The sequence below is a fragment of the Salvia miltiorrhiza genome, chromosome 8 (assembly GCF_028751815.1).
Source record: "Salvia miltiorrhiza cultivar Shanhuang (shh) chromosome 8, IMPLAD_Smil_shh, whole genome shotgun sequence".
NCBI lineage: Eukaryota > Viridiplantae > Streptophyta > Magnoliopsida > Lamiales > Lamiaceae > Salvia > Salvia miltiorrhiza.
The window spans coordinates 958,120-980,510 of NC_080394.1; the positions used below are offsets into that span (position 1 = coordinate 958,120).

Consider the following 22,391-nt stretch of genomic DNA (forward strand, 5'->3'; position numbering starts at 1 on the left):
ATGTTTTCATGGTGCAAGTATTAAAGAAGGCAAATGGTGAAGACAAGAAACAAACATGGTTGAATCATCAAGCATGTGTTGATGAAGAAGGAATGAAGATTCACATCTTCTCCATCTTCAATGTTTGAGCAATCTTATTAGACAAACACTATGGCGTTGATTGAATGGTGATCATTGGATTAACACCAACAGCTCCCGGCAGCACACTCGCATCACACACAAACAGCCCCTTTGCCTCCCAACTCTCCCCATTCTCATCAACTGCACCTTCCTCTTCATCCACCCCCATTCTGCAGCTCCCCATCTGATGCGCCGAGCAATACGTCGTCCACGCCCTCGGCTCGTCCCCCGTCGAGGAACTCCTCCACCTCCCTCTTCCCGACCCCCTCGCACCTCAGCCTCTGCCCGTCGCTCTGATGCGTGCCCACCTCGACCGCCCCGGCCCCCACCAGTATCCTCAGCAATGATGGATTATGCAAAAATGGCAAACGTGATGTTGCAAGAGATCTTTTGAGGGAACTTCCTTCTAAAGGTTTGCAACCTAATGTTAGGATATATAATATGATCCTTCATTCACTTTGTCAAGAAGGATCTATGGAGGAGGTAGAACGTTTGCTTGTAGTTGTAGAGACGAAGAATCGTGTGACATACAACATGTGTGAATTTTATGAATGGATATTTGTTTGCAAAAAGTTGTTGAATTTGGATGAGCTCACTGCATTTTTATATTCAGAATTCATATGTATTTTGTCTTTAAAAGGATTAAACATTTTGTGCCTATATATTACGTTGAAGCCAGAAATTAATTACTAATTGATAATTCAGAAGTTAGAACTTTTTTTCGAATATGCACGCAGGCAGGGGCGTTGGCAGAGGCCTAGCACCTTGTCTATTTTTTATTTTTATTTTTTTATTACCTATATATTTTATGTGATTAATTTTTTTTATATATAAATTCGCCTTATCACAAAATTTCGATGAAATCTCGCTCGATCATGATTAAATTCCTGTATCCATTATTGCTTGCAGGAGCAATGAGCTTCTCAGACATGCATCTTATCAATTATGCAAAGTAAATCCCAATATATCAATTTAACTTGCGCAATCCAATTCTGGCCCAACTCTATATATATACTCCATTTCAACATCCATTGCACTCCTAATAGAGGCCCAATTTCTCTCTCAACTGAATCAAACTTGACAAGCCCAACCCAAGAATAGAGAAGGCCTTTCTCTCATTCCAATTTCCAGGCAGCTTGGTGCGCGGAGGAGAGAGGATGATGAGGAGAGGAGGAGGAGGGGAGGAGGAGGAGGAGGACGAGAGGAGGAGGAGGAGGAGGAGGAGGAGGAGGAGGAGGAGGAGGAGGAGGAGGAGGAGGAGGAGGAGGAGGAGGAGGAGGAGGAGGAGGAGGAGGAGGAGGAGAGGAGGAGGAAGAGGAGTATGAGGAGAGGATGAGAGGAGGAGAGGAGGAGGAGGAGGAGGAGGGGAGGAGGAGGAGGGAGGAGGAGGAGTAGGAGAGGAGAGATGAAGAGGAGGAGGTATTGAGGAGGATATAGGATGAGGAGAGGAGGAGAGGAGGAGATATATATTATGATGAGTAGGATTATGATTAGGAGTTGAGGAGTAGAGTATGATTAGTATTAGTATTATTATTATTAGTATTATATATTATTATATTATAGTATTATTATATTATATTATTATTATTATATTATTAGTGATTATTATTATTATTATATATTATTATTATATTATTATTATTATTATATTATTATTATATTATTTTATTATTATTATTATTATTATTATTATTTTATTATTATTATTATTATTATTATTATTATTATTATTATTATTTTTTTATTGTTATTATTATTGAGGGGATGATGAGTTACAAGCTTGAACAAGATCTTCTTAGAAAAGCAGACAAGATAGAGGAATTGCAGGTAATTATACTATCTTAATTATGATGCTTAATTCAACACATATAAACTGCCTTGTACAATAATGCATTCATATCATAGACTGTATTATCTCTATTAATAACACTAGTGAACTCTTATTGGCTTAAATCCTCTTACGTTGAACATTTCATTATGCCACCTAATGATGAATTAATCAGCTTATCATTTCTTAAACCTTATTATTGAGTTTTCGTTGTCGGAGTGGTTGAGAAATAATGAGGGATAATTATTGAATGAAGAAGAAGAATAAGACAAGATAATGTGCTGCCTTGTTGATAATAAAACAATTCGTGTGATAGAAAACATATTAGTATTTCAAATATTGTTTATGAATAAATTGTCTTGTTCATGCAAGCTACCACATGTTCACGCGTAAAGATGCCTCGATGAGATTGAATTCTATTTAAAAATTGAAAAACAAAGACTTAGAAGTTAGATCTACAGATAAATTTTGTCAACTCTTGTTCAATTTGCACCAATTAATTCTTGTTAAGTTTGCAGCAATTCTCACTCTCTCTCTCTCTGTCTCTCACACACACACACACATAGCCAATTTTGTGAACTCTTGTTCAGTTTGCATCAATTCTCTCCCTCTCTCACACACACATCCACATAGCCAATTTTGTGAACTCTTGTTTAGTTTGCATCAATTCTCTCTCTCTCACACACACATCCACATAGCAAATTTTGTGAACTCTTGTTTAGTTTGCACCAATTCTCTCTCTCACACACATCCACATAGCAAATTTTGCAAACTCTTATTAAGAAAGTGTTTGCAGAAACAGATCTTCTTGGAAAAGCAGACAAGGTAAAGGAGTTGCAGCTAATTACTATCTTATGATGCTTAATTCAACACATATTAAACTGTCTTGTGCAATAATGAATTCATATCATAGACTATATTATCTATATTAATAACATTAATGAACTCTAATCATTCTTTTGTATATTGTCTGTGGATGTGCAGCTTAGTCTCTGGAGTTTTGTTTTTGACAGGGAACTGTGTTATTGAAGTTAAAGCCGAGTAGGGAAGGTGAGGATGAATTTCGATTCTGTAGTGAAATTTGAGATTTTTCTTTTTTTCCTCTATTTTTGGTGTTTCCTTTTGTACTAATTGACATGTTTGCCTATAGAAATCAATCATTTCCTCGTGTGATATGTACTATATTCAATCGTGGGGAAAGATTCAACACACTTTTAAAACAAGTAGTGAAAGTTTAGATTTGGTGATCTTATGCATGATCCATTGCGACTTGAATAGTATTTGATACTTTGAGGTTTGTTCAGATAAAAACTTCTTATCGTGAGAATTTTTGCATTGAATCTGTAAATAATTTAGTATATTTGTTGATGAGTGCATGCAGTTGATGCAAGAATTTTCGCAATTTTTACAATAAGAAATTTTTATTTGAATTACGCCCTATGTTATACAGAGAGTGTTTGGCTGAGCTTATAAGCTCCTCAAAACAGCTTACCACATCTTTCATGATCAAGTGAAAACCACATCTTTCATGATAACTGAGAACCATGAACAAACAAATAAAATATATAAACAAAAGATAGTTAAATCATGAACATTAAATATAACACATACATAAACAAAAGATAGTTAAATCATCTCTTATTCATGTATTTTATATATCTATTCATGATTTCAAGTTCTCATGAAAATATGTGGTTCTCTCTTAAACCTAATCCTAGTATTAACTAAATATTATATTTACAGTTTTTTATACTAATCCTACCCACCAAATCTATAATGAGCTAACTAAAGTACTCCCTCCGTCTCACCGAAAGTGGTGCACTTCTTTTGGGCACGTGATTTAAGGAGAATAAGATTGTAGTGTAAAGATGTGTAAATGTGTGTGGGGCACATTGTTTGTAGTGTAAAATTATTATCAAAAAAGGAAATGCACCACTTTCGATGGGACAGCCCAAAAAGAAATACGCACCACTTTCGGTGGGACAGAGGAAGTATTAAAAAACGTGTCGGCAAAGTTATCTGAATTCAGAAATTGAGTGAGAAAGAGAAAGAAGACTAAGGAATACAATTGGATGAAATGAGTGGCGCTAGCTGAAGAGTATTAAAAACAATCCTGCATAATCAATCTAGTCCAGGCTTAAAACTCTTTTAATAAATTAGATGAATAATGTCAATATCAAATAAAATAATTCCTCCAATTGTTATCTTTTACATGTTGACCCTCCTAGTACTCTAAAATGACATCTACTTTCCTCAATGATTGTAGTCATCATCTCACCTTCTGTTCTATTTATTTGTCATACATAATTCTTTATTGAAAATTAGAAGTTCTAAATCCTATTTTGTTTCTAGATAATGACCAGAGCATCAGAGGCAGCAATAGGCAGTCTAAGATTTCTGAGCAGAGTGTGGCAAAGACTGAAAAATCACAGCCATTCATCAAGGAGGAAGTGCTTTTGGAAATTTACAATGTAATTTCACACTTTGTTTCTTCAAATCTTCCGTGTCTTGTTATCCAGGATGCACATTTATTCTATGTTTTCCATTCTCCGCATCAAATTGCAGGACATGTTCCCGTGCACAGCGGAGCAATTTTTCAAGCTTTTGTTAGATGATGATTCAACCTATACAAATGAGTATCGTAATGTCCGGAAGGATTCCAACCTCATAGTAAGTAATTCATATAAAACTTTTTATTCTCATAGTAAGTAAGGCTTTGCTTATTCTCATTTCTCACATAACACTTTTTATGCTTTGTTTAAATTATTCTGAACCACAACTCATGCTGTGGAATTGCGTTTAAAATAAATCACTTGATTCCATTAACTGTTGGTGATTGAGAACCGCTTTGGCACGCAGACACAAATATGATTTAGGCTTATCCTCTCGAGCTCTGCTTATTAACTAGACAATTATGTATTATTCTCTTAAGTTACGAAACTTTCTTGTTATGCTTCCTTCAGATGGGTCAGTGGCATTCCGCTGATGAGTATGATGGTCAAGTCAGGGAAATTACATTTCGATCCGTGTGCAACAGTCCGATGTGTCCTCCGGATACAGCAATGACGGAATGGCAGCATGCTGTTTTATCAGCAGATAAGAAGAAACTGGTGCAGACTTGACTTCAAAATGATATACCGATTGTGTAATTTGTTTTGTTGGCATTAATATTCATTATATTCTGTGCTCAGGTGTTCGAGACCGTACAACAGGCACATGATGTTCCATTCGGGTCATACTTTGAGGTAAGCACTACTGCTGTTTTTGCATTTCCCAGAAAGAGGAAAGAAACAGTGATAATTTTTGGTACTTACACATGATGAAAGAGATGGGGAATGTTACCAATGTGTATCAATATTGTGACCTTATTCTTCTTACACATGTCTCTTGCATCAGATTCACTGTAGATGGTCGTTAGAGTCTAATTCCGAGTCTTCGTGCACCATTAATATTAGAGTTGGTAAGTGCCCACCTGCTTGATCTTCTGCTATGTTATTTTAAGTTGATCGAGCTCATGCTCCGTTGCTTGTTATTTACCTGTGTTGAATGATTCATTGTGGCCTAGAGGATTAAGTGTTGCCCGAATTCTAATTCGGGCCAAATTCCAAAAAATCTGTAATTTTAAAACTCGCGATGCCCTCGTAGGTGCTCATTTCAAGAAATGGTGTGTGATGCAATCGAAGATCAAATCGGGCGCTATCAACGAGGTATGATTTCGACTCTCCGTCGCTTATCATAGTGTGCTTTTCCTTCGCGATATAGGGTTACGTTATAGTAAGATCACTTCTGAAGTTTTCGTCGATCGTAACTCGCAGTATAAGAAAGAGGTGGAAATGATGCTAGATGTGGCGCGTTCATACATCCAGAGGAAGACTAGCAAGACAGAAACTACACCATCACCTCCAAATGTTGTTCAAGAAAGTAGATGAAATGGCACAGTCAATCTCTTTATAAACTATATATATGTATATACATTATTTGTAAAATTATCCTATGAAAGCAGTTTAATAATGACTACACTTTTTTTAACCTTAAGGTCTGCATTATATTTAATTTTTCACCTACCTTGCATTGCCAATTTATTTTTATGAAGTTAGACATACACTTTTCTAAACTTAAAATTTGGAAATTAAAATAAATAAATAATTACAGATGTACTACTTCAAAAACCACCCATATACACACTAAACCCAACTTGAAAAACTGGAATTTTAAACTGAATCCAAAATTGTGGGTTCAGTTAGGTAATTCAGTTAAGCACTACCAAATTTCTCATTCACTACCAAAGTTTATTGAACAATTTCCCACCCTCTGCCACCTTATGATCTAAACAACTAACCAATTCAATTATGCGGCAGTTTTGATTTAACTAACCATGTTTTTAAATTAAACAATCCACTACATATTTATTATATTAAATAGAATAGAATATAATACTCATTCGGTCCCCTAAATAACTTCTTAGTAGGGGACGGCACGAATTTTAAGGAAAAAACTGTTAAAGAGTAGTGGCAGTGTATTCGATGTAAAAATTATAGTAAAGCATAAATTTGTAATAAATAAGTTATTATCGCTAAAGTGTCAAAATTAATTTATGTTTTTCCTCATTTATTTATAATGTTTAACATCATACTCTTTTTTCATTTCATTTTCGATTGTTGGTGAAAAAATTAGTTGATGTCAGTATTTTCTATTCAAAAAAATTTACATGATTATTTTATTATAATTATTTTAAATTTTAAATAATTTTCAATTATAGTAGTTTTTAATGAAATTGATGAAAATAAAATTTGTATTAATTTTATGTAAATAAAAAATTAGTTATATATCCTAAAATTAGAATTTAAAATATTATTATAGATTTATTTAATTATGTGTACGAATTATTTATTTATATTATATTTTTTATTGGTATTTTTTCTAATTTTTAATTATTTTTGGGCTATTTAAATATAAACTTTTAAGAGCCCAAAATTGTTATATTAGATGACACCTATTAATTTTGGTATATTGATGGTTGTCAGTCTTATTTTGAGCAAATAACACTAAACTTTAGTGTTATTTGCTCAAAATAAGACTGACTTAAATTATTATCTTTACAATCTATAAATTTCATTATTATTATACAATACGTATTTATAAGTTGATAATAATATTATTATACACTATTTTAAATCAAATACTGATATTTAAATTAATATTTTGTTATTAAGTAATCTAACTTATGTACTTTTTTTTAGGCATTAAAGCTCACTTGTTTACCTTTCTTCAAATCGAATCTCACAGTTGCCGCCCAACACTCTCCCTTTCTTCACATTAAAATCTCGCCGCCGATTAAGGATGATGAGCAGAAGAGCTGCTGTTTCTGCAGTCAATCTGATTCATGGAAGAGGATATCTCAATCGATGGTCGCATAAATCGGGTATTCTCTCTCCTGTATTCTCTCTCTTCTCTTCCAAGGCTTTTCAACCTAAGCAGCCCAGAATCGATTTCAGTTGTGTTAAAAAACTTGACGATGCTATTGAATTGTTTCAAAAAATGAAGAGTATGCGGCTGGAGGCTCCTGTTTTCGTGTATAGTAAACTTATGAGTGTTAGTGTAAAGATTGAGCAATATTATTTTGCTCTCCATGTGTTCGATGAAATGCTTAGGATGAGTGTCCCTGTTGATGTTTACACAATGAATATTGCCGTCAACTGTTGTTGTATCTTAAAAGATATAAACTCTAGTGTTGCTATAATGGGATTCTTTTTTAAGAATGGTTACGAACCAAATGTTGTGACTATCGGCACTCTCATTAAAGGGTTTTTTATGGATGATAAGGAGGCTGAAGCTGTGAAATTGTTTGAAAAGGTTCTGGATTTAAATCTTTGCGAGCCAAATGGTGTTATGATTCTGCATATTATAGATGGGTTGTGCAAAGTTGGACAGGTCATGGCAGCCCATGAATGGCTTCTTAGATTAGAAAGTAGTGGGTCGAGAGTCGATGTTTGGAGTTATAGTGCGTTAATTGACGGATTTTGCAAAGTAGGAAAGATGGAAGAGGCCGTGAATGTGTTGGAAAACATGAGAAAACAAAAGATTTCTCCCGATGTTGTCACTTATTCTTCGCTTATTGATGGGTTTTGTTTAAGGGGGGAGATCGAGAGAGCAAACCAACTACTTAATTCCATGGTAGAGAGGGGCCTTAAACCCAATATTGTCAGCTATAACAGCTTAATAAATGGATATTGCAAAGTGGGGAGCCTCGATGAAGCTTGGCTTCTTTTCCTGGAAATTCCCAGTAAAGGTTTGAAGCATAATGCACATACTTATAGTACCATGATACATGCATTATTTAGGAAAGATAGATTTGTTGAGGGCTGGAAGCTTTTTGAGGATATGGAAGCTCAACAAGTACATCCCAACTTGCATATTTATAATATATTATTGGATGGGCTCTGTAGGAATGGGGAGATTGATGAAGCTCTTTCGTTACTCCACGAGATTAAAGTGAAAGGATTTACTCCTGACATAGTCACGTATGGCTCGCTAATTGATGGATTATGCAAAAATGGCAAACGTGATGTTGCAAGAGATCTTTTGAGGGAACTTCCTTCTAAAGGTTTCCAGCCTAATGTTTGGATATACAGTATGATCATTCATTCACTTTGTCAAGAAGGATCTATGGAGGAGGCAGAACGTTTGCTTGTAGAGATGAAGAACCGTGGCTGTGGACCTGATCGTGTGACATACATCATTATCATCCGAAGTTTGCTAAAGCAAAATGAGCTTCACAAGGCAACATCATTCATGGAAGAAATGCGCCAAAAGGGATTATCAGCAGATTCTCCAACCTCTTTGGTGCCAATTGAACAGAGTGGAGATGATTTCTTTCTCAAATTGATGATGTACCTTGCTCCCAAGGATATTGTGTCATAGTCCATTTCTTATTGATACGAGGTTAGTGATATCGACAGCGAGATATTATCATTACAGTTATAATATTATTGTGTTTTTCTGGCCAACATACCATTCTTTTTGCATAAGAGACTGTAAACTTTTTATTTTTTGGAATGCAGTTTTGCTAAAACTTGTATTGAAACTGCTGGTTTTTATTTTGCTGGGTGATGTTTGGATATGTCATGCTGTGTTTGTTTTCCAAAAGCACACATCGTCTATATTCAGAATTCATATGTATTTTGTCTTTAAAAGGAATAAAATTCTTGTGCCTCTATTACGTTGAAGCCAGAAATTAATCACTAATCGATAATTGATAATTGGTGTTATGCTTCTTAACATATTGGTGTTTGATAATATTTTTCTTAATATTACAATTATACTCTCTTCGTAGTTAACAAAATAAGGTTATGTTTATCGCATTCCAACCCCTATATATACTTGATAGAAATCATCATATTTTTAGCTTTTTATTGCACTTTTAGAGGGTATAATAAATAATAAACAAGGGTCAAGTTAATCACAAAAAAATTCAATGGGAGAGTTATCAACAAATTTTTTTTAGTAAATTATAAAATTAAATCACGTAATAAAATTGTCGATGCCTTAAAATACTATTTTCACAAAACGATATAATTGAAAAATAAGGACAAATACAAAATTATTCTCGTCTCATATCAGTATATTATAGCTATATCCAATTTCGTAACAATATACACTTTTATAACAATAATAATAGATTTCCAAATCAAACTCTTTTCCAAAAGAAAATTGTGCAGAATCAAATTTATGTTTAAATTGAAGCAAATGTTGTTCGAGAAAGTAGATGAAATGGTACAGTCGATCTCTTTATAAACTATATGTCTATATATATGTATATACATTATTTGTAATATTAGTTAAAAATGTTAATCTGGTTGGTCCAAATAGAACGGCTCCTAAGTATTCTTCTTTTTTTTTTGATAAACTAATTTTATCATTTCGAATTATATAAGGAGAGATCAAATCTTAACAACTTTTTGGTGTTCTACTTATACACTTGAGATCGTCATTTGTCAATCCCACTTTTTTGTATTCTACCTGTACAATTTTCATTTTTCTTTAGTTTTTTGTTTTCAATTTTATTTTACTGTACTATAGTTTGATTTTGCAATTATTCAATAGGGTTTATTATAAACAATTAGAGTAAATAATTTTAAATTCAATTTTTTTAGTTAATAATTGATGATTATGGTATTCCATAATTGACTATATATATGAGATTTTTTTAAGCTTCAACTTTTTGGTAATGGTTTTAAATAGGACATATTATATTGTAAAAAAAAATATATTCATAATAAATTTATTAGTGGGGTTTGAGTGGATACAAAAATATTAGAATAATTAAGGGGATTTGAATCAAATGAATCAACTTTTTTTTTTTGACAGGTAACTGTGGGACACTTTTATGTTTACCACATAGTTAAAATATTAACTAAGGTAAATGATCAAGTGAAAACCACCTCTTTCGTGAGAACTGAAAATCATGAACAAACACATAACATGTATACAAAATTTGATTATTTCTTGTTCATGTGTTTTGTGTATTATAATTGTTCACGATCTAATGATCTCTTATCTTATATATTTATTCACGATTTTCAGTTCTCACAAAAAAATGTGGTTTTCATTTAAACTTAATTCTATTAAGTAAATATTATATTTACAATATTTTATACTAATCCTACCCACCAAATCAATAATGAGCTAACTAAAGTACTCCACCAAAAAAGGTGTCGGCAAAGATTAAAATATACTACTACTATAGAATGAAAAAGAAAACCACGTCTAGAATGAAAGGCTGTAAAGTGTAAAATGAAAAAGAAAACCATGTCTAGAATGAAAGGCTGTAAAGTGTAAACTCTTCAGCTAGCACCACTCATCTCAATATCTCATCCAATTCTATTCCTTAGTCCTCTTTCTCTTTCTCACTCAATTTCTCTCTTTCTCCCTCTCTCTGTCTAAGTTATCAGCACAACAGTTAAAGAATGGAAGGAGAAGCTGCTGCCGCCGTCCTTCAAGCTCTAGTTCAAAACCTCATCGACCTCTGCAAGAAAGAGATCTCTCAAATCCGAGATCTCTCAAATCCGAGAAGCGTGACATCACCAGCGAAGCTGTCAAGAGCTGGCTGGAGAATCTTGAAAACGTGGCGTTCGATGCTGACAATGTTTTGGATGAAGTCAACTATCATATTCTCTCCAAACAAATCAAGCCCGCCGAGCCCGAGAAGGAAAAGGTACCATCATGCTTCTCATGCTTCAAGCATATTTCACGTTCTCGAAATATGGCTCTTAAAATCAAAGAAATCAATGAGAATTTGGAGTTCATTAACAAAGAGGCCGCCAAGCTTGGCCTCGTAGAGAAGCTTGCTAATGAGCCTGCTTTGGTTATTGCTGCTTTGGAAACTGATTCATACACTCTTGATCCAATTTTTATTGGAAGAGATAATGTTGAGTCGGAAATAGTTGAGATGATTACCAATAGCATCACGACTGATAAACGCGCAGTTACCATCATTTCCATTGTCGGGATGGGGGATTGGGGAAGACGACATTGACTAGGAAAGTCTTCAATCGTCTGAAGAATGAGAATAGGTTTGGATCACATATTTGGGTGCATGTTTCCCCAAATTTTGATGCAATAACTCTTTTCAAGAAAATTCTCAAAGAGTTGACTTCTTCTGATGGAGTTGAAGTTGAGAGTAAGCAAGATATTCTTTCAAAGCTTGAAGAAGCTTTGAAAGATAAAACATATCTTCTTATTCTTGATGATGTATGGAATGAAGATCTTTCTAAATGGGAAGATTTTATCAATTCCTTGTTGGGAGTTAGTTCTGTTAAGGGAAATGCAATTGTTGTCACCACTAGAAGTATGAAGGTTGCTTCAATTGTGAAATCACTTCATACACATAAGTTGAAAGGCTTATCAAAGGAAGATTGTTGGTCAATAATCAAAGCAAAAGCCTTTGAAAAAGAAAATGTTCCATCAGAATTTGAGGCCATTGGGAGTAAGATAGCAAGAAGGTGTCAAGGTTTGCCATTGGCTGCCAATGTAGTTGGGGGAATACTGAGCAATCAATTTGAGGAAAAATGGCGTTCAATCGAGGAGAAATGGCTTTCACCAAATGATGGTGGAGATAATATCACAAAAATATTAAGATTGAGCTTTGATAATTTGTCTCCACCATTACTTAAGAAGTGCTTTGCTTACTGTGCGATGTTTCCTAAAGGCTCTGAAATCATCAAACAAGAATTGATTGAGATGTGGATGGCAGAAGGTTTCCTTCAAGCTGATGGCAGGGATGACATGGAGTCCGTGGGCGAAGAATTTATCAACGTTCTTCTGCACAACTCTTTATTGCAAGTTTCAGAAAGAGATTATTACGGAAATGTCAAAAGTTGTGGCATGCATGATCTTGTGCACGATCTGGCTTGTTCTGTTTCAAGTTCCTCTAATAGTACAGGTGGTAGCAGCCGAGTTCGATACATGATTCTCGGAGACAACTATTGTGGAGACGAATCAAATCGTATCCCAAAAGAAATGGCAAAGTCTTTGCGTACATTACTAATAACATCCAACTATCTGCCAACGTGGAATCGGTGCATTATATTATCGTGATCATCATATCTACGCCCATCAAAGAAAAGACTGCATTAATTCTTCTCACGTGGATAAGAATTACAACACCTAAATTCAGGACTAACCATTAAAGAAGCAATAAATTAAGGAAATACCGAAATAGAATTAAGGAAAATTGAAAAAGAAGTAATAAATTAAAGTTATTAAACTATAACTAAAAAAAAAAAAAAGTGGGTGGGCTTTTTGGCCCGAAAACCCCAGGCTTTTTAGCCCCAAAGCCCGATCGGCCCGACGGGCTTACTGGGCGGGCTTTTTAGGCCCGGGTTTTTTTGGGCCTCTATTTTGTACAGCCCAGCCCAGCCCTAAACACGGGCGGGCCGGGTCCATTTTGCCAGCTCTAGGTACCAACCTATCATTATTATATTAATTATCCCCTTTTTCTCAACGTTATTATTTTCAAAATCCATTGGAGGGACAATGTCACAATTAATGCATAAAAAAGTCGATGCCTCGGTATTATGTCAATACTGCACATATTTCCTTATCCTCAAAATTCTGTAGATTTTCTTAGTTAGAATTAAGTAAAATGGAAATAGAAAAAGAATACCTTATCTAGAATGAAAGGCTGTAAAGGTATCATATTTTTATACTATATTTTACTACGTTTACCACATTGTTAAAACATTAAATAAATATTATATTTACAATTTTTTATATCAAACCTTCACCAAATGAGCTACTAGTCAAAGTCAAAGTCTTTTAAATAATGTCGGCAAAGATTGAAATATAAAAAATGGAAAAAGAAAACCTATACAGAATGAAAGGCTGTAAACTCTTCCAGCTTGCATTACTCATCCAATTCTACTGCTTTGCTATCTTTCTCACTCAATTTCTCTCTCTAAGTTATCAGCACTAAAGAATGGAAGGAGAAGCTGCTGCCGCCGTTCTTCAAGTTCTAGTTCAAAATGTCATCGACCTTTGCAAGAAAGAGATCTCTCAGATCCGAGATCTCGACAAAAATGCAGCAAAGCTAACTAAGAGTCTCAAAACCATCCAAAAATTCTTGAACGATGCTGAGACGCGTAACATCACCAGCGAAGCTGTGAAGGAGTGGCTGAAGAAGCTTGAAGACGTGGCTTTCGATGCTGACAATGTTTTGGATGAACTCAACTATCATATTCTCTCTGACCAGATCAAGCCCGCCGAGACTGAGGAGGAAAAGGTACCATCATGCTTCTCACGCCTCTCATGCTTCTCATGCTTCAAGCATACTTCACGTTCTCGAAATATGGCTGTTAGAATCCAAGAAATCAATGAGAATTTGGAGTCCCTTCACAAAGAGGGAGCTGGGCTTGGCCTCGTAGAGAAACTTGCCGATGATCAGCCCAAAACTTATTTGGAAACTGATTCATACACTCTTGATCCATTTTTTATTGGAAGAGATGATGTTGAGTCGGAAATAGTTGAGAAGCTTACCAAGAGCATCACAACTGATGAACGTGCAGTTTCCATCATTTCCATTGTCGGGATGGGGGGATTGGGGAAGACGACATTGACTAGGAAAGTCTTCAATCGTCTGAAGAATGAGAATAGGTTTGGATCACATATTTGGGTGCATGTTTCCCCAAATTTTGATGCAATAACTCTTTTCAAGAAAATTCTCAATAACTTGAATTCTAATCAAGTTGAAATTGCGAGCAGGGAAGATATTCTTGCAAAGCTTAAAGAAGCTTTGAAAGATAAAACGTATCTTCTTGTACTTGATGATGTATGGAATGAAGATCGTTCCAAATGGGAAGATTTTTTCAATTCCTTGTTGGGAGTTAGTTCTGTTATGGGAAATGCCATTGTTGTTACCACTAGAAGTATGGAGGTTGATTCAATTGTGAATCCACTTCATACACACAAGTTGGAAGGCTTATCAGAGGAAGAGTGTTGGTCGATAATCAAAGTTAAAACTTTTGGAGAAGGAAACGTTCCATCAGAATTTGAGGCTATTGGGAGAAAGATTGCAAGAAGATGTCGAGGTTTGCCATTAGCTGCCAACGTTGTTGGGGGAGTGCTGCGGAATAAAGATGAAGAAAAATGGCGTTCAATCGAGGACAAATGGCTTTCACCGGATGAAGGAGGAGATGATATCCCAAATATATTGAGACTGAGCTTCGATAATTTGTCTCTGCCGTCACTTAAGAAGTGCTTCGCATACTGTGCGATGTTTCCTAAAGGCTCCAAAATCAATAAGCGGAAACTGATTGAGTTTTGGATGGCAGAAGGTTTTCTTCAAGCTGATGAAAGGGATGACATGGAGTTCGTGGGCGAAAAATTTATCAACGTTCTTCTGCACAACTCTTTACTGCAAGTTTTATGGAGAGTTGATGACGGAAATGTAAGAAGTTGTGGCATGCACGATCTTGTGCACGATCTCGCTTGTTCTGTTTCAAGTTCGTCTGACAGAGCAGGTGGTAGCAGCCGAGTTCGATACATGACTCTCGAAGACAACTATTGTGGAGAAGAATCAAGTCGTATCCCAAAAGAAATGGCAAAGTCTTTGCGTACATTACTAATAACTTCGGAAGGTGATATTTCTGATATCAACTTCTCAGACTTGGAAAGTTTGCATGTTTTACGTCTTGACTCTCAAGTTATAAAAGAGCTGCCAAGTTCGATTCGGAAGTTGATACATTTGAGAGATTTTGACATTTCAAAGACAAGAATTGAAGTTTTGCCGGATTGGATTGGTGAATTCTTTCACTTGCAGACGTTGAGAGTAGACTCATCAGATTTCAGAATTAGGAGAAAAGTGCCAAGTACGATTAAGTACTTGATTAACTTGAGGCATCTTTATATTCACCAGTTTGTAGAGTTGCCTATGGGAATTGGGAGATTAACTTGTCTCCAAACGCTAAAGTACTTTCCAGTGGGCGACGAGAATGGCTGCAAAATTGAAGAGCTCGGAAGTTTGAATAATCTTAAAGGAGAGTTAACGATTCTGCATCTGGAAAGGGTTCATGACAAGGAAGAGGCTGGGAAAGCCAATTTATTCAAAAAGTCAAAAATATTGAACTTGTGTTTGATGTGGGGTGTAGACAGAGAAGGTGAAAGAAATGATGAGGATGTATTGGAAGGCCTTCAACCTCACTCACATCTGAGGGAGTTTGAGATCCGGGGATTCAATGGAAAAAGATTTCCATCATGGACTCAGAAGATGGCAGTTCGAGATGCGCCTCAAGGCTCTTGGGTGGTACTTAACAAGTTAATGTCGTTATCACTCTCTAACTGCTATGAATGTGAAGAGATCCCAATGTTGGGGCAGTTGCCCAATCTCAAGTCCCTTGTGTTGCTGAGATTGGACAATGTGAAGTGTATAAATTCATCATTCTACGGAATGGTGAACAAGGACACACGCATTGTTTTTCCAGCTCTCGAAAAGCTCATGTTGTCTTCAATGCCTAAGCTGGCAGAGTGGGCAGAAATAGAAATTTCGGATGGAAGTGAAGTGAAGCTATTTCCTCGCCTCCAACATTTGACAATTATTCGGTGTGAGCAATTGATGAGTGTTCCAAGTCATGTCTCGTCATGCCTTGAAGAATTGAGGATTGAGGAGATCGGTGTGGAATGTTTGCCAGCTGATTGGTTATTGAGTAACAGCGAGACTCTCTCTTATTTGAGAATAAGTTCGTGCTGGAATTTGAGAGAAATATCAGATAGGTGGGGAGAAGAAGAATCAGAAGGAAGAAGCTTCACAATCACATCCCTCCCTATATTCCCTCGTCTAACATTTTTGACAATCAAAGGCGTTCCTAAGTTAAGTTTGGAGACTGTGGATGCAATGCGGCGCCTCCAAATTCATGGAATCAAACGCATTGAACCGTGACGGTGAGTATCAATATGATCTTTTGCTAGAAACAGTTGTATGTGTATTTTATTTGAAAAAGAAATTCTAATTATTAGAAATTGAAGTAGCCTACTAAAATCTATTACTCTTATTTTATGGAGTTTCTAAGAATTGAGATTCAACGTACCACACTTGATGCCCCACTTTCAATTTTATTTATATTTTTCTCTAATTTCAACTTTGAATGCTTTAGTTTAATTTTGTGATTATTAATTAGGGTGGGTTCATTCCATCTAATTAGGGTATGTAATTATTTTTTATCATTTAATTTCACTTTTATTAGTTGATAATAGGTTGAAAAATTCGAAATCATGGTATATAATTTTATAAAAAATTAATTTTTTTGAAATAAACATTAAGAATAATTCATATAGTATTATAATTTTATTTTTATAAAAAATATTACTCCCTTCGTCCCCATATTTATGCATATCTTTCTTTTTTGGAACGTCTCCCAAATTTATGCATATTATATTTTTTGACACTACCCCACACATAATTCTTACAATTTAATCCTTCTAACTTACACTATTTACCCGCAATCTACTTAACAATCCCCTCAATGTGTGATCCATTCTCTACTATCAATATTTCAAACAACTTTTTATTAAAACTCGTGTTGTGGTCAACCATGCATATTTAGGGACATAGACTATTAAAATAATAGTTATAAGAATAAAATATAGTGACATACATAAAATTGTGGAACAATGAATCTAATCCCTTAGTTTGGTGCTCCACTTCATCTCAATATGCTTAAACAATAGGTGATTAATTATTTTGAGTTTTTTTACTATATTTTTACAGCGACTCATCATCTTAGCTTTCGTTTCCATTAATTCTTTTTTGCGTTGATACAGTTTGATTCTGAGGAAAGTGAAGAGGTCTAGTGAAGAAGGAATAAGTGAGTATCCCATTTTCTCCATGATGACTTAAGTTGCTCAACCTCTTTTCATAATTTTTTTGTAATTCCATATATATTCTTTCTTTAAACTTTAGTTGATAGGATTATAATGTCTATGGTTGAAGACGATGCATGTTTGGATACCAATTTGTTTCACAATTCATATGATTCTCGAAGACTCAAACTTTATTGAAACGATGAAATCGAAAGAGTCTTTTTCTGGGAAAGAGCTAATATGAAGTTTAGTTTAATCCTTTGGATCTTTGGCTAAAGTGAATCCTCTATAGTTGATTTGTTGTCTACATTTCAGGTGGATTTGGAGGGGCATTTTTTGTAACTGTCAAGCTCTTATTGAGCCATTTTGAGCTTTGTTATAGATTTTCTAATAGAATCAAATAAATTTCAAAATGACATGAGGATATATGAGATCCATTAATACAATTTGTGTAGGACTAAATGTCTATCTCTCAAGCATGTGTCTATTGTTCTGTTTATGGTTTGTTTTTATGATTTTTTCTTCAAAAGCTATGAATTTGATATCATTATATCCAACACTCCATAGTCCAGCCTTATTGCAGGTTGTTTATTGTTAGTTACGTCCCATCAAACTTGAACTATCTGTTATTGTTTTAACGTCCATGGCAGGAATAGGGGAGCTTTTGAAGAGCTTGGAGGCGAGGCAGCCTCAACTAGAGGCGCCAACGAGCTTGCTCGTGGGGACGAACAACGAGCTTGGATTGTCGCAAATCGCTTCAATGTTTTGTCTAAAAAATTCAGACAACAATGTTGAAGATGTGAAGATAGTGAAACAAGAGGATTCAGCAACTGTGGAAGTTGAACTCAATACCAAAAACAAGGGAAAAGGAATGTATGAGAAGAAAAACTCAAATTTCTGAATGTCAATACTAAGTTCGACTCGATTTGATCACACCGTTGTTTAATTAAAATTCGAACATGATTCTATAATGAATGAATTAAATTTGAGCATGTCAATACTCAGCTCGGCTCGACTTTATTACACCGTTGACACGATTCATTTTGTGTTAGCTAAAATATCCACACAACAAGGGATTAAAAAAAAAGCTTTTGCAAAAAGAATTCATTCCCAAATTATTTCTCATCTTCTATAGTAGTACGAAGCAATTACATCATTATTCCAACCAACAACAGACAGCATCATATCATATAGGAAACTACACATTCTTTACAACAATATGTTATAGCTATATCCAATTTCTCATATCAATATGTTATAGCTATGGTATCAATATATTATAGCTATATCCAATTTCATAACAATATACACTTTTATAAAAACAATAGATTTCGAATCAAACTCTTTTCCAGACGAAAATTGAGCAGAATCAAATTTGTTTAAATTGAAGCAAAGTAGATGTACATTGTATGTTGGCATAGATTAAAAGTAGCCATAAAACACTAGTCATCTTCTTCAAATCAGCGCTCGTCGCCGCGAAATCTCACAGCCGTCGGTCGGTCGAGCATTAGGTATCCGACGACGGCTTCACTTTCTCCTTGAGGAACTGCAGAATGTGCTCTCGTTTCCAGCTATCAACTCTGCATTTTACACGGACAAAGTTCCTCGTCAAGCAAATGAACTTGCGCGAATTCAAGACCTCAATCGAGGTTTGGTTGCACACATAACAGCACGAAGAAGACCACCAACACAAGATTCTTTCCGGACAAAGCTGCCCGTCGTCATCCAACATGATCAACTTGGGCGGAGAATTGAACGCGTATTGAACTTTGACCGATGGGAATTTATCCTTCTCTTCCTCTATAAAGCCAACTAGCTCGGGATAAAACACCAATTTCCTCATGCACACCTCTAAAATCGCGCCAGAATATATAACCTGCAAACGGAATGGATATCATCGGGAAGAGAAATTCGAGCTCGCAGATTTGGGCAAAGAAAGAGAATGTATATATGCATATTAATACTTTTGGAGAAAATCTTCACATAAAAAATGCAATACTATAAACATGTCTAGAGCTCACTGATCTCTTGTAGAAACCTATAACCCTTTCGACTAACACACGACCAATTCTTGCGGGCTACTGAATAGACATACCTTGCTTGTCGCATCGTCTGAATCCTCAGCGCAACACTTCAGACAATCAGACACCAGCTCTGCAGAGAATCAAAACCGTAAACCATCACTGTAACATGGATAAAATTCTCAAATCGATAATTTTCTCAAACTGCATATAATTTGTCGTGGTTTCAAAACGCAGTCGCTCCAACATTGTCGCTTCTGTATGTAAAATCTACAGATACGGAAAAAATACTATATGGATCTTATCAACCTCTCCATGCATTTGCACATTTCAATAAAAGTTTCTTGATTTCAAAATTGCAAATGATTTGCCACACAAAAAGAAGAAAAAGAAAAAAGGTCTCTTCCCAAGAGAGTTATCACAAATCTGTTACGATGTAAACACAAGGTTCTATGAAATTCGGTCAATAAGCTTCTCGTTAAGTATTCAAAAACTCTCTCTCAGCCTCGTTTTCCTAAAAAGAATCCATAGATACGGAGATAAGCCTACACCAATTGTTTGGTCTGAGTCGTCTGACACTTTTTAAGTTCAAAAGATGGACGGCATTCCATGACATGATGCAAGATTCTAACGACTAAGATTTCGAACCTCCAACACTTGATTTCTAGAAAGAAGATTATATACTATCTCATTATTTTTTCTTCATCATTATTATTCATTCTAATCTACTTTCACTTCTTCATCTCGTCCCCATCATCGAAGCTCACCGGCATCACTCCCCCCTCGTCTTAACCCCAAAAGACCTGACCCACGCAGTTCCTTTCCGACTTTAACTACTACCATTTCATTTGTCCATATAGTGATCAATCCTCCATTGCATTCGGCTTTTGAGAACTTATATCCTTCAAAGAGCTGCATCATCACCATTAACCAACGGCGGACACAGGTCAGAGGTGGGGGGCTTCAGCCCCCACCAAGCAACCTTTTATATTTTTCATTCTTATAAAATCATCAAATTATTGGATTTTTGTGCGAAGATTTATGCAAAAGCCACTATCATCAAACCAAATTAAATAAAAATCGTCTGTAAAAATCACAAAAACCGAATAATGACCCCATCAAATTCTTCAATAAAATGCCAGTTTTAGTTTGATTTCCAACCACACAAGCACATTAGAATGGATTCAATACAAAAAATCTGAAAAAAATCGAAAAAAACGAAACTTTCAAAGCATGTCACTCACTCTTAGCTCAGAAATAACTCTAAAAACTTAAATTAATTAGAAAACTAAAACTTATTGTAGCATCTTACTAATCCCCAATTTCTTAACGAAAAGTGAGGCAAAATTAGTGGAATCAATGAAATACCCCATTTCAAAGATCCCATTTTTATTTCAATTTCATGCGCGGAATTTAAATCCAAAGTGATAATCTGCAAAGGGAGTGTGAGAAATATTATATTTACAGTTTTTTTACTACCTTCGTCCTTATAAAATATATTCAATTGTCATTTTGTCTGTTTTTATAAAACTAATTTAATTTATTTTTGGTAAGTTTTTCACTCATAATAAAATCAGATCTTCTGAGACTATTACTTCATTCACAACATATTTAGTTATTTTAATTAAAATTCATACACAATTGTCATTTTGGGCGTTTGCAAAAAGTATGTCACTTTCTTTTAAGATATGATCCCACATTTTTTTACTTATAATTCATCTTTATAAGGACAGATGGGAGGGATTATATTAATACTACCCTTATCCTTTCCTGACATGGGTCCAAAAGGACAACTCATCGTTGAAAGAAAACAACAGGAAGAACAAAGCAAGAACGAAGAAAACTCTTTCGAAAGCTCTTCTACAAATCCCCCACCAAAACGTTCATCAGCTAACTGGTCAAAGTCAAAGTACTAGAAAACGCGTATGCGAAGGCCTATAATTATTGACTTTTCGTCTCCGGAGTGGTTCAGAAATAATGAGGGTGAATTACTGTGTGTGGCCAGCACACAAAAAAAACAAGTAGTGAAAGCGAGTTGAATATTTGATAAAGTCAAAGTTTGAAATATAAAAATGAAAAGGAAAACCATATCTTGCATCACTCATCCAATTCTGCTCCTTAATCCTCTCTCTCATGAATTTCTCTGTTTCTCTCTCTAAGTTATCAGCTACCACAAAGCAAGGAAGCAGCAGTCCTTAAAGCGCAGTAGGGAAGGTGAAGTTGAATTTCGATTCTGCTTGTTGATTGTGTGCAGTGAAAATTTGAGATTTTTTTCTTCTTCTGTTTTTTGGTGTTTCCTTTGTACTAATTATCATGGTTTGCCTATGGAAACCAATCAGTTTCTTCGTGTGATATATTACTCTATTCAATTGTGTGTGCCAGCAGCAGCGTGGGGAATAATTCAATACACTTTGAACAAGTAGTGAAAGTTTAGATTTTGCTCTTATGAGATTTGATACTTTAATTTGTGTCAAATATTGAAAAAGAAATAAGACATTTAAAGGCATAAATTTTTGTTATGATAAACTTTTCATAACATAGTATGTATAAACATATATGTATAAACATAATAGGATATTTTAGTAAATTATCATAACTAAATGTGTTTTAAATTTATAGCCTTGACCGAGTTTTATGGAAGAAATTAATTATCAAATTTCAAATATCAAAATAAATTTCTTTCTTAATAGTTAAATATCATTTCCCTATATAGATTAAATTAATTATACTATGTTTAACTAATTAATTACTGCCTAATATACATTGATTTCTTTTGGATCTACTAACTTGATTTGCTTTAAATAGTGAAATATATTGTGCCCAAAATAATAAATAATAATAATAATAATAATAAATACACGAAGATATGTCTTAGATTGGCGGTAAACACTAATACTAAAATTAAACATATCCATTGCTTAAAAGCCAAAGAAACCAAGCTTGCTTGCTTTCACTTTCGCAATCGTCTCAAATATTGATAGATGTCTGATAGTCACGGCAAGAAGAATTTCAGTTCATGAACCGATGACACCCATGAAACATTAATTTTATATATTGTTAGTATCATTTTA

At 34.9% G+C, this 22,391-nt stretch overlaps 5 protein-coding genes, 1 long non-coding RNA gene and 1 pseudogene across 7 annotated transcripts in view; all 7 read left to right on the forward strand.

Annotated features, from left to right (window-relative positions):
• LOC130999767 (putative disease resistance RPP13-like protein 1) overlaps positions 1 to 333 on the forward strand; it is a 36,841-nt gene extending 36,508 nt beyond the window's left edge. Inside the window, exon 5 of the mRNA XM_057925397.1 lies at positions 19 to 333. The gene's annotated coding sequence lies outside the window, so the exon portion shown is untranslated. The remainder of the gene's footprint in view (positions 1 to 18) is intronic.
• Positions 334 to 1,913: 1,580 nt separating this feature from the next.
• Positions 1,914 to 3,200, forward strand: LOC130999774 (uncharacterized). Its single transcript, XR_009093583.1, has 2 exons — positions 1,914 to 2,773; positions 2,933 to 3,200. It is a non-coding gene; the product is annotated as an uncharacterized LOC130999774 (long non-coding RNA).
• A 985-nt stretch (positions 3,201 to 4,185) lies between these two features.
• Positions 4,186 to 5,975, forward strand: LOC130997004 (BAG-associated GRAM protein 1-like). Its single transcript, XM_057922284.1, has 8 exons — positions 4,186 to 4,210; positions 4,301 to 4,419; positions 4,514 to 4,618; positions 4,912 to 5,058; positions 5,140 to 5,193; positions 5,345 to 5,408; positions 5,594 to 5,655; positions 5,764 to 5,975. Exons 1-8 carry the CDS (start codon positions 4,186 to 4,188, stop codon positions 5,875 to 5,877), a joined length of 690 nt encoding a protein of 229 aa, XP_057778267.1. The 3' UTR covers positions 5,878 to 5,975.
• Positions 5,976 to 7,210: 1,235 nt separating this feature from the next.
• LOC130999772 (pentatricopeptide repeat-containing protein At1g63400-like) lies at positions 7,211 to 9,174 on the forward strand. Its single transcript, XM_057925411.1, has one exon. It carries the CDS (start codon positions 7,289 to 7,291, stop codon positions 8,867 to 8,869), a length of 1,581 nt encoding a protein of 526 aa, XP_057781394.1. The 5' UTR covers positions 7,211 to 7,288; the 3' UTR covers positions 8,870 to 9,174.
• Positions 9,175 to 10,719: 1,545 nt separating this feature from the next.
• On the forward strand, positions 10,720 to 12,544 carry LOC130997006 (disease resistance protein RGA2-like). Its single transcript, XM_057922285.1, has 3 exons — positions 10,720 to 10,729; positions 10,840 to 11,380; positions 11,434 to 12,544. Exons 1-3 carry the CDS (start codon positions 10,720 to 10,722, stop codon positions 12,542 to 12,544), a joined length of 1,662 nt encoding a protein of 553 aa, XP_057778268.1.
• Positions 12,545 to 13,349: 805 nt separating this feature from the next.
• LOC130999766 (putative disease resistance protein RGA3) overlaps positions 13,350 to 22,391 on the forward strand; it is a 20,417-nt gene continuing 11,375 nt past the window's right edge. Inside the window, exons 1-3 of one of the 2 annotated variants that reach the window (XM_057925391.1) lie at positions 13,350 to 16,381; positions 17,261 to 17,304; positions 17,950 to 18,291. In XM_057925391.1, coding sequence (XP_057781374.1) covers positions 13,425 to 16,379 — 2,955 coding nt within the window. In that variant the 5' untranslated portion in view covers positions 13,350 to 13,424 and the 3' untranslated portion in view covers positions 16,380 to 16,381; positions 17,261 to 17,304; positions 17,950 to 18,291. Of the gene's footprint in view, positions 16,382 to 17,260; positions 17,305 to 17,949; positions 18,292 to 22,391 lie in introns of those variants that run through there. The other variant, XM_057925392.1, reaches the window with a different exon arrangement.
• LOC130997007 (putative disease resistance RPP13-like protein 1) overlaps positions 21,298 to 22,391 on the forward strand; it is a 12,327-nt pseudogene continuing 11,233 nt past the window's right edge.

Excerpts from the sequence above, each read along its gene's own strand:
- LOC130999772 (XM_057925411.1), top strand. The coding sequence starts at position 7,289 with ATGATGAGCAGAAGAGCTGCTGTTTCTGCAGTCAATCTGATTCATGGA.
- LOC130997006 (XM_057922285.1), top strand. Across the intron at positions 11,381-11,433 it reads ATTGGAAGAGATAATGTTGA|TTACCATCATTTCCATTGTC; the intron begins GTCGGAAATAGT and ends ATAAACGCGCAG.
- LOC130997004 (XM_057922284.1), top strand. The coding sequence starts at position 4,186 with ATGACATCTACTTTCCTCAATGATT. Across the intron at positions 4,420-4,513 it reads TGCTTTTGGAAATTTACAAT|GACATGTTCCCGTGCACAGC; the intron begins GTAATTTCACAC and ends ATCAAATTGCAG. Across the intron at positions 5,409-5,593 it reads CACCATTAATATTAGAGTTG|GTGCTCATTTCAAGAAATGG; the intron begins GTAAGTGCCCAC and ends ATGCCCTCGTAG.